At 37.9% G+C, this 13,163-nt stretch overlaps 1 protein-coding gene across 4 annotated transcripts; it reads right to left on the reverse strand.

Annotated features, from left to right (window-relative positions):
- Positions 1–116: 116 nt before the first annotated feature.
- eif4e2 (eukaryotic translation initiation factor 4E family member 2) lies at positions 117–11,356 on the reverse strand. Of its 4 annotated transcripts, none has more exons than XM_088913149.1 (8): positions 11,236–11,356; positions 8,050–8,164; positions 6,581–6,715; positions 4,154–4,258; positions 3,555–3,707; positions 2,813–2,949; positions 2,069–2,147; positions 117–1,408 (listed from the first exon to the last, which is right to left on the reverse strand). In XM_088913149.1, exons 1-7 carry the CDS (start codon positions 11,349–11,351, stop codon positions 2,099–2,101), a joined length of 810 nt encoding a protein of 269 aa, XP_088769275.1. In that variant the 5' UTR covers positions 11,352–11,356; the 3' UTR covers positions 117–1,408; positions 2,069–2,098. The 4 variants fall into 4 exon arrangements, 3 of the variants coding, with proteins under 3 accessions (XP_088769275.1, XP_088769273.1, XP_088769274.1); XM_088913147.1 differs by having other exon boundaries at positions 2,073–2,147; positions 2,813–2,967; XM_088913148.1 differs by having other exon boundaries at positions 2,813–2,967.
- Positions 11,357–13,163: the final 1,807 nt, after the last annotated feature.

Below are 13,163 nucleotides of genomic sequence, written 5' to 3' on the forward strand. Positions count from 1 at the left end.
CCCTTCACAATGCTTGTTGGCAATGAACCTCATTAAATAAATAACTGACAACTCCAGGTCTGTCAGTATAAATATAAACTGAGGTACTTCAGACATTCATAGAACAAACAAGAAAATATCTTTAAAAACCTTTTATGTACAAACTATCAACAGAAACACTTTTGTAAATATCTGAACATTTACAATTATTCACAATATATTATAAGCATTAGTAAATAAAACCAATCTGTATTCCTCAACGTCTAACATTGGATTTGGAATATTAAAATTGCCATAGTTTAAGCAGTAGGTAATTCTAATATTACAAATAAGACTGCTGTCAAGTCAGCATTTTTTGGAGGGGGGCATTATATTGAAAACACATAGTAACATCACACAGAGAGACAACAAAATGTAATTAGCAGCAGGTGCATAATTGCCATTTATTGCTATATTCAAGCAAAACATTGCTCTTTTTGTGGCAGTGTTGTCTGCACAACAGCACCACCAGCTGACCCCCAATTAGAACTGCCCAGCAACACATACAGTAGCTCTCTGAGGTGACAATACTGTTTGTTCCCCTGCTTTAATACTGAACCACCAAACCTTCTTTTAAAACTTCATCTCAAGAAGTAGGTTAGTCAGGGGAAAGACCAGGCACAGCAATTTAGTCAGCATGGTAGCACATCATAAAAATGTCCTAGTAATTGGAAACATAGATCCATGTGAGACCATCCAATCACCAATTTAGGTTACACGTCAGTACCGTCTATTAAAACGGTCTCATATCATAAGGATCCTTTCCTCAGGTGTACTGTAAATATAATTACTCAGATGTTATTTTATTCACCTTTGCTTAAAGCACACTTCCTTCAGCTGGATCAATGTTGTTCTACCTCATTAGTTTTATGAAAAATAACCTTTAGGAACACCTTCTGATTGTACAGTATAATCCAATAATACCTCTGTAGGAAGGTCACTACTTAAATGAAAGCAACAGTTTTAAGGGGCATCAAAGAAATTTAATTTCAGTTGCTTTCAAATCAGCTGCTTCCCATCTCACAGATGACTGATATTTCATGTTCTCCTTTTGCCACTGCATCCTTGTGCTGGAGAGGCACAAGAAGTCTTTTTAAGACACTGACGTTAAACCGTCCCAAACTCTTTCTCCAAATTGTCTTTTCTAAATATCTACCAAACCGCTTGCTTCTTCATTCCATTTAGCATGTAACCAGAGATACATGGCCGAACCGTATGTGGATGTGTGGCCACAAGCTGTCAGAAGTAGGCCTTGCCCTTTTCTGTCACTTCTCTGCTGAGCAATGATTCAAGTCCAGGAATCCTTCACCCTGCAACTTCTCTGACTTCTTGAGGAAAAGCATCACCATCCACATGGCTACTTGCGTTTTCTGAAAAGCCTCAACAGTCTCTACAGAAAAAAAAATGCAAGGAAGTACACTGTTATTTTTTTCTTTTACAGATGTAAATTATATTCCATACCTTCTACTTTACACTATAGCTTAATTTTAATACTCTAATGCACTTATGCACATTACCATACTACTGTATACTGATAAATATGCTACAATGAAGATGTTTAGCAATTAATGTTATAGTGTAATCCTTTTAATGTGTAAATATTTAATAAACAGCAGAACCCCCGTCAGAAAAAGCAATAAAAGACAAAATATTACACAATTACTGTACAGTATTGCTCAACAGAGCTCAAAATGTGTTTCCAATTGACTGTTATCTTATATCCTGCACAATGTTATAGTGTTAAGAAAAAGAAAAAATGTACCTAAATACTGTACTTCTTAGGCAAGTGTGTGTTCTACTTGAATCCCAGAACATAAGCCCCATGCTGACCATTAATCTATATGGGCAAAATATGGAACACAATCCCAGTCTATACCAGGGTACAACTGTATATCTTTTTTTAAGTGGATTATTTTCCCATTAACTATTTCACCATTCCTGAGCTCTTCTACATTACAGTATACACAGATAAGAATACAGTATAAGAAATAATATAGAAAGGCATTTGGTCTCGCACAATTTCTGTGAGGTGCAGATGGAAAGACAGTACCTACTGGGTTGTCAAACACAGGATTCATGGTCAACGGCCACCACTGGTGTTCACAAGCCCATGGAATTCTTCCCATGCCCTGACAAATCACAATCAATTAGTGCCACCAACACCCGACTGGCAGATCCCTATCCTGTCACCCGATCAAACGCTTTGATTAATCATTCAATCTAAGTTGCAAACTTAGTCACAATATACACCAGTTAAAAGTTTTTTATTCAGCAGCAGAAAGTAACTATAAAATGTAAATATTACTAAAAATAATAAGCACAAAAATAACTATAAAAGCCTCTTAAAAACTGATTTCCAACACTCCCCGCTAAAGACATTACACAAAAGGCGTGTGAAAACTGAAATATACAGTATTTGTTCTCAGATTTAGAATTTGTGTGGAGAACTAATATCAAATTCTGCTCAGTATTGGCAGTGCAACTAGACTATTTTAAAACAGTCATGACATCCCAAGCTCACTGCCCTGTTATTATTCTCTATAAGAGAATAATTTGGTCAGATGTACTGTTTTGACTAGAAAGCCACATCTTTCTTCTGCTTTGTACTGTATGTCTTTAATAATACAACTTAGAGAAGATGTTGGTGTCTTCCTACATAGCTATAAGTAGTGGTCAGCTGTTTTTACTACTTTTTGCAAACAAGTTGAGTACCTGAAAGAACTAGGATTAAAAAATAGGTTTGTCACAGCACTTACAGTATATGCATGTCACCCAATGTCACTATCCCACTTACTTGATACTGTCTGTGTGAGTCTTGTACTCCATGATGGTGTTTGGTGGCAGATTGAGGACTCTACGTAGGGTGTCTCTTATACGTGCTGTGGTGGCCTGATCACTAGCTGTCTTATTCCAAATGGAGATAATATCCTCCTGCAAAATGCACACAACCTAAGACAAAAACCACAAAAATTCATTCCAGTAGAAACATGGGGCCTGGTCTCGGGCCTACAATATGTGGTGTGCACTACCAAGTAATAAATGTTATTCTAATCCTAGCCATATACAACAAATATGGAAGTATTTCACAATTTTCTGAATATGCAATATTATGAATAAAGCACACATTACACTGCTGAAATAGAATTAGCTAAAATCAGCCATAACAAGGTTAAACTCTTATTGACCAAGCCCATATTCACAACAAATATACAAATAAATACAAAACTTTTGTCTTTGTTAGTTTCTGCATAAACAGCTGTTAAATCAAACTTGAAACACAATCTGTTGAGACTTTGACTTCATTGTTGTCATTTGTTTCAGTGCAATAGCAGGAATGGAATACGGTTTTACCTTTTGCAGTTGCTGGTGAGGTCATTTTCATATGTGCTATCATCTAGGTTCTGAGGAACTCACAGAGAAGCTCACAACAACAAGCTCTCCTCATAACTATCTCTTTCTCCTCTGTCCTACCTGTGCAAGACCTGTCCACCTGTGGTCTGATCTTGCTAACAGCATGTGTAAAAATGCATCAGTACCTGAAAACGCACAGAGACAACGGCACCACAGATCTCCTCCCCCACCATGAACTGCTCCCCAAGCATGGCCAGAATCAGGTTCTCCCAGCATCGTGATGCCAGGCCCTTCCGCAACCGAATGATCCACTTACCCCCGCTCTTGTTGGCATCATCCTGGGGATAAAGCAAGGCAGGTTGTCACTAATGGATTGGCAAAGGCTAAATATTTCATATTCAGTGGTCGCTGTCCTGTTTTAAATATTGTACATACAAGTCCTCATGATGACCTTTTGTTATGTATTCCCATAGATCCCATGTTATAAAACTGTCAGTTAATAGAAATTCCCAAAATATGTCAGAGAAAGTGATGTCAGCAGCTAGTACGAAGTAGCAAGGAATGACGGTTTACAGTATAATTCACATTTCCAAGTGCATTTCCCACATATCAGCATTGTTATTTGTCTTTTGAAATAGAACAAATTAATGTATTCTGTAAGAAGAAACTAGTTAAAAGTCTTTGAAGTATTACAGTAGTTTAATTTGCTAAGATAAATTCACACAACACAGAATTAAATGGCTTTAAATGGCACAAAAGCGATTCACCAAATTTTATTTTATACCTCCCACATAGGTTTGATGCCTTCTTTGAAGAGATGGAAGTCGCTATGGCCTGTTAAGTCACCAGGTCGAACCATATGGCTGTAAAAACGCCAGAACTGCTCCACCTGGAGTAAAGAGCATAGTTACATTCAGCATCACACTCAATAACTGTGCCTTGGCATCTGAAACAGCTACTCGGCACATCAGCAATACTCATGAGGAACATGTGATGAAGTATGAGAGAACTGATGGGTAATATGGAGGTAAAAACACATACAAAAATTTCGAATTGACCGTCAGAGATGGTCCAAAAAGCGTTGGGCCTTTGAGAACGATCTATGAGCTTCAAGAATGCCTCACAGGCCAGGCTTGCCCTGACAGCGCAAGTATGTGAAACTGCTGATGAGGAGGAAAGGTCACTACCACTAATGCATGTTGTGGGTCTATAAGTTTTAAAACTAAGTCACAAGGTGCTCTTCACCTAAATGCATCTAAACATTGGTTTATTAGTGGTAAATAAAAGGTACTGATTTTAACATTTATTTCACTTTAACAACATCAGTTATCAGAAAAAAAAGTTTTTTGTACATTTTTTTGTAAAAATAGAGATTGATGAAACTAATGACTTTACATACTATGTGGAATGCACTGAGAAGGTTAAAAAAAAAGACAAAACTGTACACTATATGTTTACTTGTGAAGGTGCTGGTTCATGTTCAGATTCCTAAAGCCATGGTCATAAAAATAAACTGTTTACACATTCTTTGCAGCTGAAGGAAGGAAGATACAAAGGCAATGGTTTACGAACTCCACCCTTTCCCACTTCAGAGTTTATTGAGGCGGCAGACTGTTAACAGTTGCCTCTATTTTCCTGGCACTCGTCTGTTAGGCGGGAGGATAATAAATAACATTGTTTCTTTTCAGAACATGTCATTAAACAGAGATGTCCATTTAAAGAGAGCACACATGTACTTTATTACCCAGGGATGTGTCTGCCAGGCACTCAGCCTTTCTCATGTCTCTTGACAAGAGGTATGGGACCCGCTGTCAGTGCAGAGTACAGACTGCATTTTGAAACACCTGTGACCACACTAAATTAAGACATAAAAGGATGATTTTACAAATCCAACCCCTGTCAGGACTATACATTTTATCATAAGCCTAAATTATTTTTCCTAACAAATGTCTTAGGCTTTCCTTGAATATAGTTCTAGAAAATGTGAATTATTTTATTGTAGAACAGAACCAGCTGAACCACAACTTTACTAAGAGTGTTTACGGGAAAGCAGTGTTAATAGTAAATGAAGCCTCAAATGCACTACATTACCATTTTGAAAAATCACCATCCACAGTTTCAGAGTACCAAAGGTTACAAACAACATTTTAAATAAGTCATTAATTCTAAGTGCCATCACTCTTTTAAACTCTGGTGTACTGTATGAACCCCTTCACAAAACAGTATTGAGAGCATATACTGTATATGCATGCTGCTCACACTTGAATCTTATGTTTTTGTATTGTACTGTTTGGTATTTATATTACATTGCTTGTATAAATCTGTAAAATCCACTGAATGGTTTGTGCACTCTGGTACAGACACTGTTTGTTTATTGTTGTCTAAGTGAGGCCAAAGAAAACATTCCACTGTGGACAACAAAGTAGTTTCTGATTCTGAATTATCAGTAAAATAAACAGCATGATGGATTGTCATGTATAATTTGTATTTTTCCTTGACCCTTTTAATGTTGAATAAAGCCCACCATTTTTGTGCAGACAAGGACATGTGCAAGGATATGGAGTAACAGATTTCAGCATTATTCACAAGAACTGAGATAAGCCTTTTAACTCACAATGCAAACATCCTGCGTACTACGATCTTTTTCATGTTTATAAGGACATCCATTCTCTTACAATAAACCTGCTCAGAATTTAATCAGTAGCCTGGATTTTGAAATGGCAACCACTTTCTACCACGATTCAGCACATGCAAAGGGAAGTACAAATATTCTATTCCTGATCACCTTAAACCCAAAACGAAATAACTTCCTTCTCCGTGAAATGAGAGAAACATCAATATACCTGACACTGTTACACTCATCACAATGTAGCTCATTAAAAATAATGTTTCCTAATCCTTATCAAATGTTAAAGGAAAAGTATATATTCAAAATTATTTCACGGGCTATACACTGGGTGCGTTTCATTGCTGGTTAAGGCTTTTGGCATAGTAAGCATTCCACTGTAGAACACAACTGCCAACTACTGTATATGTGAAAGCTCAAAGCCTGCAAATATTCAGCCTTGCACTACTGCTGCCGTCTACGAGTCCATACAGAATAGACAGTGGAATCACCTGCGACGTAGCTGTAGATGCAGATATTACGAAGTAAAAAAATATATAAAAAGACAGTTTGGGAAAGGAACGGGGCACGGTAGGGGCAACTCACCGAAGCGAAGCTCCCGATCTGTTTGATGTTCTGCTCGTAGCTCTGAGAGCTGGTGGGGCGGCCCGGGGTGCGCCGTGAGTACCAGAAGGTGTAGTTGTACTGCAGAGGATGCTCACCTGCCCCTGGGACAACTGTCTAGAGAGAGGCAACCTATTTACCGAGTTGCTCAACTGCGTACAGAAAAGGGTTCACCCTGCACAGTCTGACCATTTTTAAAAGTGCAATTCAAAATCTTGAACATCGCATGTAAATTCGGTGATTTCAACTATACTGTGATTTAGCTGTGCCTCTGTGCACAAAAAATGTTCACCCCTCCATTTTACAGCCCCAAGAACAGATTCACACCCATCCTGGCATCAGCACAAAGAAATTTCTGCTGGAAGTGCAGGGCATTGCTTTTACAATGATCGTTTTATTCAGCACACATCAGTAGTTTCAATAAAAAAATAACAGTAGTTGCTTTAAAATAAAGATTAATCTTTTTTTTTATAATTGGTGTCAGGAAAATTAACTGCTTTAAAATACAAACAAAATGGGGGAAATGGTAATTTCAAAAAGAAATGTCCTATTCCTATGAACCCTGTAACTGTGAATGGATTTCAAAACCGCAAATGAATATAAATGCCTTGGCATTATTATTGATTGTAAATTAGTTTGGACCACCAATACAGGGGAGAGGTATTTTAAGGATGTATTTAAAATAAGAGGTATTTTAAGGTTGTATTTTTTAAGGAATTTAAGGAGTTTTAATGTAGAAGGCACAACGCTGACAGTTATCAATAAGAGTTTTTTTCGCAGTATTCTAACCTTTTGTGTTCAGGGCTGGGGAGGTGCCTTGCTCTTGCAGAAGCTGAACAAGGTGATCAGGACTGGTGGCAAGATTACCAGTGCATACACAGACTCAATATGTCTAACAGAGCAACATACTATTGATCCTGCACATAAAACCTTAGAACACCCCTCTCATGCACTCTTTTAGAATATACTCTCCTACCATCTGGAAAAAGGTACCAGATCCCCTGTATAAAGACTAAGAGATAATATACATCAATTACACCTTAAAGCATGCAATTGTATAACAATGAAAAGATTGTTTGGAGGTAGGGATCTTGTTGTTGTTGTTTTAGATTCTTTATCAGCTAATTGTCCGTTTTTAATCTTATGATAATAGATTGAGTTGACTGACTGAGCAATGCTGTTAATTGTTGTTTCGTATCATGGTATTGTACTGTTGCTGTACTGCATTACTGTTATGTGTGTTTGATGTCATGAGCTCTTGATGTGCAAGACAAATTCCCTTAGGGGCAATAAAGCTTATTTCAATTGAATTAATTCAATTAATTCAACATCAAAATCAGAGACAAAGTGAAAACTGTGGGAAATGTACCTTTGGCATGTCTGTATTTACCTAGCTGTCGACACTGATTTGTCAGGCTCTGGGACTGAGGGCGTTAGCACTGACCCCTCACCTTTTTCTTAGCAGTGGCCTGGCTCTTGTCCTCCTCAGCTTTTTCTTTCTCACACTCTTTCTGTGAGCTGCTCTCCTCATTCTGATCATGGTCCCCACTGTCGTCATCCTTCAGGCTGTGAGAGACAGACCTTGTCATTCAGCCTGTGTACTTCCTGCTTCTTACAGCCTCCTGGACATGACTGCTGGATAAAGTCTCACCAATGCCTGTTTTGCTGCATTAAGTTTCAAGACAATTAGATTTTTTTCTCCCTACGAGTGTCACAGACAAACATGGAACCAAAGCTGAAATTATATTGGAAAAGACAATTGTGGCATTATGCAGGGGTGTGCCCAGTGTGGAGGTAGAGCTCTGGTACAAGGACTATGTCTCGCCTTTGTAGTCCCAGCTGTCCCGGCTTCTAGATGATGAGGCACAGCTGGGCAGATCCTATAAAGGCACACCGGACAACCCCCGATGGGACGAGCAGGGACACCCCCGGAAGGGGGAGTTTGACACCAACAGTCCTAGGGGGGCTTGCACCCACATAAAGATTTCTTTTTTCTTTTCCTGTCCCATCATGCACTTTCACTGGGGAAGGTATACACACACTTTTTTTTTACGCACTAAGGCGTATAAAGGCATAATTAACTTTAATAATTAATTAATAATTAACAGACTGGACCCCGCTAAATAGGGTTAGTCCAGTCTGTTAAAGTATATTAAATACAAAACAATACCAAAAATACAGTAGTTCAAGTACTGTAGGTAGCTGCGTCAGCATGCATAGGTTGCAAAGGAACAAGTAAAGGTTTATTCCATGCTGGAAAGAGAAGAAAATAATCACTTTTTTCTCTTTTTCTTTTCTTCTCTTTTCAGCATGGAATAAACCTTTACTTGTTCCAACTATAAAGTATCCTATGTATTATTTGAATTGGTTTAGCCACTTTTTTAGTATCAGTATCAGTTATCAAGTTTTAGGTAAAAAGACACAAATCAACTTTCAGTGTTGTTTTTTTTCACAAATGTAACTGAAATTTGATCCTCTCCTGGCAGTTAATAGCTTCTTATGAACCATCTCAGTACATATCCTTGGTAAGCTTACTGTACATGTGTAAAGTTGGGCCTTGCTTCGCATGATGGTTTCAGAGAGGTGTGAATATCTTTGAGAAATCCAATGTGACTGCCAAACCGTGTGACTCCATATGTGACAAAGCATATCATCTACAAACCTCATTTTCACTCACAAAACCTCCCAAAGGGCTCTTGAAGCCCAAGACGTTTCATGAGTTTTCTTGGCTGCAAATGACTGAAATTCTTGGTGGACTCATTACCGGTCACACTTTTTTATGTTTCATAGGCCTAATTACAATAATTGAAACAAAATACTTCATTAAGTGAAATGTTGTTTTATTACCCTTGTTAGAAAATTAGATTTAGTGTCAGAATCACTCAAACTACATACTGCTTTAGCTTCTAAAGGACTAGATCTCAGACGTTTCCTGCCTGCGAGACCACTTCAGAGCTGACGGCCTTGTCCATAGCTTCTTTGGTTTTTAGTAGAAAGACTCTTTCTACTAAACATTTTTGAGACAGGCAATGTTACTCCATTTTTGGTTTTGATTGCCGCATTAAGACTGTGTATCAGTACCTAAAAAAATTACCTACCTATACAAGTGTGATTCTAAGCAAGCATTCCAGTGTAAGGAAACTAAACTTATCTCAGAAATAAAAATCATCCAGAATATGATTTATATATGGCTTATCCTAATTTCTAACAGCACCTGGGACTGCTTTTGATGCGTGAAAATGGGCATTCCTTGTGGACCACATAAAAGATGAGCTTATGCGATTTTTTTTTTCTCATCAAGAAGATGTATGATCTCACTCACATTATTGCAATTCAAAGTCTTTACTGCACTGTGCATGCGGTAGTCGGTGAGCTAGTGGAGGATGATGTTAAAACAGATGGTTCTTCTGTGGTTTAAATGAGACAACCATACAAAATCCACACTTCAAGCCTTGTGCCAGTTTAGGATTGCTGCCTCAAGGTAGGTAATACTATTTATGTATACACTACTTCAAAATCACACAATTGATGCTTAATTATTCTGCTGATATCGAAATCTCCAACACAGGGATCTAGTTCTGAAACAAGCATGCACACATGGGTGAACCCTAGGAAGTCTGAGTAATTTTGGTATACTGTACTTCATCCAGTGGCATATTATAACTAATCATGTCAAGATAATCACCAGACATACTGTAAATTAATCACTTAATCCTTCAGATAACAGATTCATTTTTTATCCTCAACTTAGTTTACCAAAATGAAAAAAAAAAACTGTTGGTATTGAATTCGGAAAAAGATCAACACGAAGCAGAACTAAGATCTTGGATTGTTTTCAATACAATATAATTAGCTAAGCCAAGAAAATACACAATTTAAACTGATAGGAACTTCATTCGAGACTTGATTAATCGAGGTGCACTTTCCCATGCAGCATTCTTTAGATATGCTTTAGTCTCAACAGTATCAAGAGTGTTTTTTGATTCAGAGTTGTACGAGTTAGAAAGGACCGCAAACTATGACATTATTCCATACGCTTCACAACTTGTTTTGATGAATTGCTCACTTCTCTGGCTAAGAATCAGTCCGTAAATGACTATGACTCATGCAAACTTAGAAACTGCATTCGTGTGAAATAAACGTGGCTTGCACAAGACATTTCCGAGCAAGTTTGTTTAATTATTTAATAAGTGCTGTGCGTTACGGCTACGAGTTGAGTTTTTTTTTCTTATACCCCTTGCGCTCCCTCACACCTTCTCCTGCCAAATCCTTCAAGGACAGGAGGTGTAGTTCCCACACCGGGTCCCCCGCACACCTGCCCCAGCCGTCCTCAGACTCGTAACCCGGGGATCCACGGCCTGGGGGGCCTTCTCCGATCGCACTCCAAGAATTTCATTAACGAATCCTCAAAACAAATTAAAAGTCGGTTCAGAGTCAGTGCAGCGAGGCTATACTTGGGACATGACAAGCAGGGCAAAAGCCTGACCTCAGCTCGTACAGGACTCGTTTAGACACGCCTCTTTGCTAATGCAGCAGCTAGCAGCAACTACTTTGCTCTACACCTCAGCAACAACTGTGCAGCTCTTATGGAGGACCCCCTTCGGCACATCCCCCCAACGGTGGATATATTTACTCACGCATCAAATTTGTTGTTCATTATTTTCCAGGCGGGTTTCTGTCTCCGGAATCTGAATACAGCCCCCTGTATTCCGCAAGACCAGCGACGTGCACAGCGGGCTCCGGGAACGCGCATTGAGCGGTGTCACTGTCAGCGCGCACTGAGTTGTGGGAGTGGAAACAGTTCATCAGCATTTATTAAAAATTATATGTAATCACAATAATCTGAATTTAAAGTAGTAAGGCTAAAACGTTTAGAATGAATGGACAAAGTGAAAGTGTTTTCCCTGTTGTAATAGTTGTGTAAATACTGTATGGCAATATCATTGTCCGATTTTAACGAGAAATAAAAAACATAATGCCTAAAATATACAGTAGTAATTTGATTAATAATATTGTGAGTTGATTACACCCTGTAGGAAGCGCTATGCCTTTCTTTCACTAGTCTGCAGTAGTCATAAAACATGCATTTCAAGGTCACGTTGTACTACTAACTACAGCATTTTTTTATCTCAAGCGGTTGCTTAGCAAACCTGTGCATTCTAGGTTTCTCTCATCATCATCATCATCATCATCATTATTCAGCTTTCATACGTTTTATTCTCTTATTTTGACTCCTTCTGCATCCAATTAAATAAGGTAAAACAAGATACAGTACGTGAACTAAAATCTGAAGAGAACCCGTATAGGTTTGTTTTTATTGCAAATGCGCAAAGCAATAGCCTGCTTTAAACAATGTTTATTATAAACGTCTCTTTAACATAAAAACTCACTATTCACTGTTCACCTTTGTGCAGAAGTGTCAAGTTCAGTTCCTGACAGTCTGAGTTTGTTTAATCTATGTCCTAAATATACATACTCATTTGTAATAGCAAGTAATAAAATGTATACATGCACAAATTAAGATTTGCCAAAGAAATGATTTAATTTGTTTTGGAATTGACAGCTGTCATCAGAGGATTCTTTTTACAATCTATAATCATGAACTGCAGTGAACTTTAGCAGCAATTTATGCCAAGAGGTCTCCACATAAAGTACATTACCATAATGAGCAACAGCAAAATTTTTAACAGTCAAGTATAACAAATCTTCTTTTTAATTGAGTAATTTTCTTATTTGGACTTTTGTTCAGCTAACTGACTATGAAACAATGCAAGATTGTAGCCTTCACTTGTGAATTGGAAAATGTTAAATGTCTCCAGCAAAAGAAACAATTATATCTATTAAGTAACAGTGCTCGGGCTGAAAAGAAGCCAGAAACAGCCTTCAAAGCTCCAAAAAGTCCCAGGATATTAGGTAATAATTTGTAGGTGCCTGATTGGTTTCCAATGATTAGTGACACTGAGTTAAGCAACTGCCCATTAGAAAGCCAGAAAGTTTAATAAACTTCTCTCACTTCAACAAAACTCCTAAGCAGTCCGCCTTCCTTACCCCTTGGTAAAAGGCTAGTTAGGGAAATCAGTAAAATGAAATTATTTTGAAATGGGAACATTTCAGCTACTTTCCATGTTGTTTTTTTACTTTCACATTATTTGAGTTCCTGTTAAATCCATATTGGCCATAATTATGACCTTATCAATTATTAAACTATTGTTTAACTTTGGCAGTCCTTAGACTTTACCTAAGGTAAAGAATTACACCACTAGTGGAAATTCAGTGTGGTGGCATGTGTTGTCCAACATGTTGTTAGTTTACCACAGAGGTGCAGCAGTTTCCCAGACAGAAATACAGTACACGGTGAGCTTCCTGCTCCAGAGCAGACATTTGGACCTTACAGACTGAAAGAAATTCTATAAGTATGAAGATATCAATCTACAGTAGGTGAGAACAACTAAACGAATGTTTTCCCAATTAAAAATAGTTTGGCACCTTTAAATGTTTCTCTGCAGAAAGAAATCTGTGAAGCTAATTTTCCCTCCGAGTAAAAATACTTTGGAAGTTGTCTTTT

Source organism: Atractosteus spatula, chromosome 4 (assembly GCF_055471065.1).
Source record: "Atractosteus spatula isolate fAtrSpa1 chromosome 4, fAtrSpa1.hap1, whole genome shotgun sequence".
In the NCBI taxonomy this organism is placed as follows: domain Eukaryota; kingdom Metazoa; phylum Chordata; class Actinopteri; order Semionotiformes; family Lepisosteidae; genus Atractosteus; species Atractosteus spatula.

Excerpts from the sequence above, each read along its gene's own strand:
- eif4e2 (XM_088913147.1), bottom strand. The coding sequence starts at position 11,351 with ATGCGCGTTCCCGGAGCCCGCTGTGCACGTCGCTGGTCTTGCGGAATA. Across the intron at positions 8,165-11,235 it reads ATGAACAACAAATTTGATGC|CCTGAAGGATGACGACAGTG; the intron begins GTGAGTAAATAT and ends TGTCTCTCACAG. Across the intron at positions 2,148-2,812 it reads ACTCACACAGACAGTATCAA|GGCATGGGAAGAATTCCATG; the intron begins GTAAGTGGGATA and ends GTGATTTGTCAG.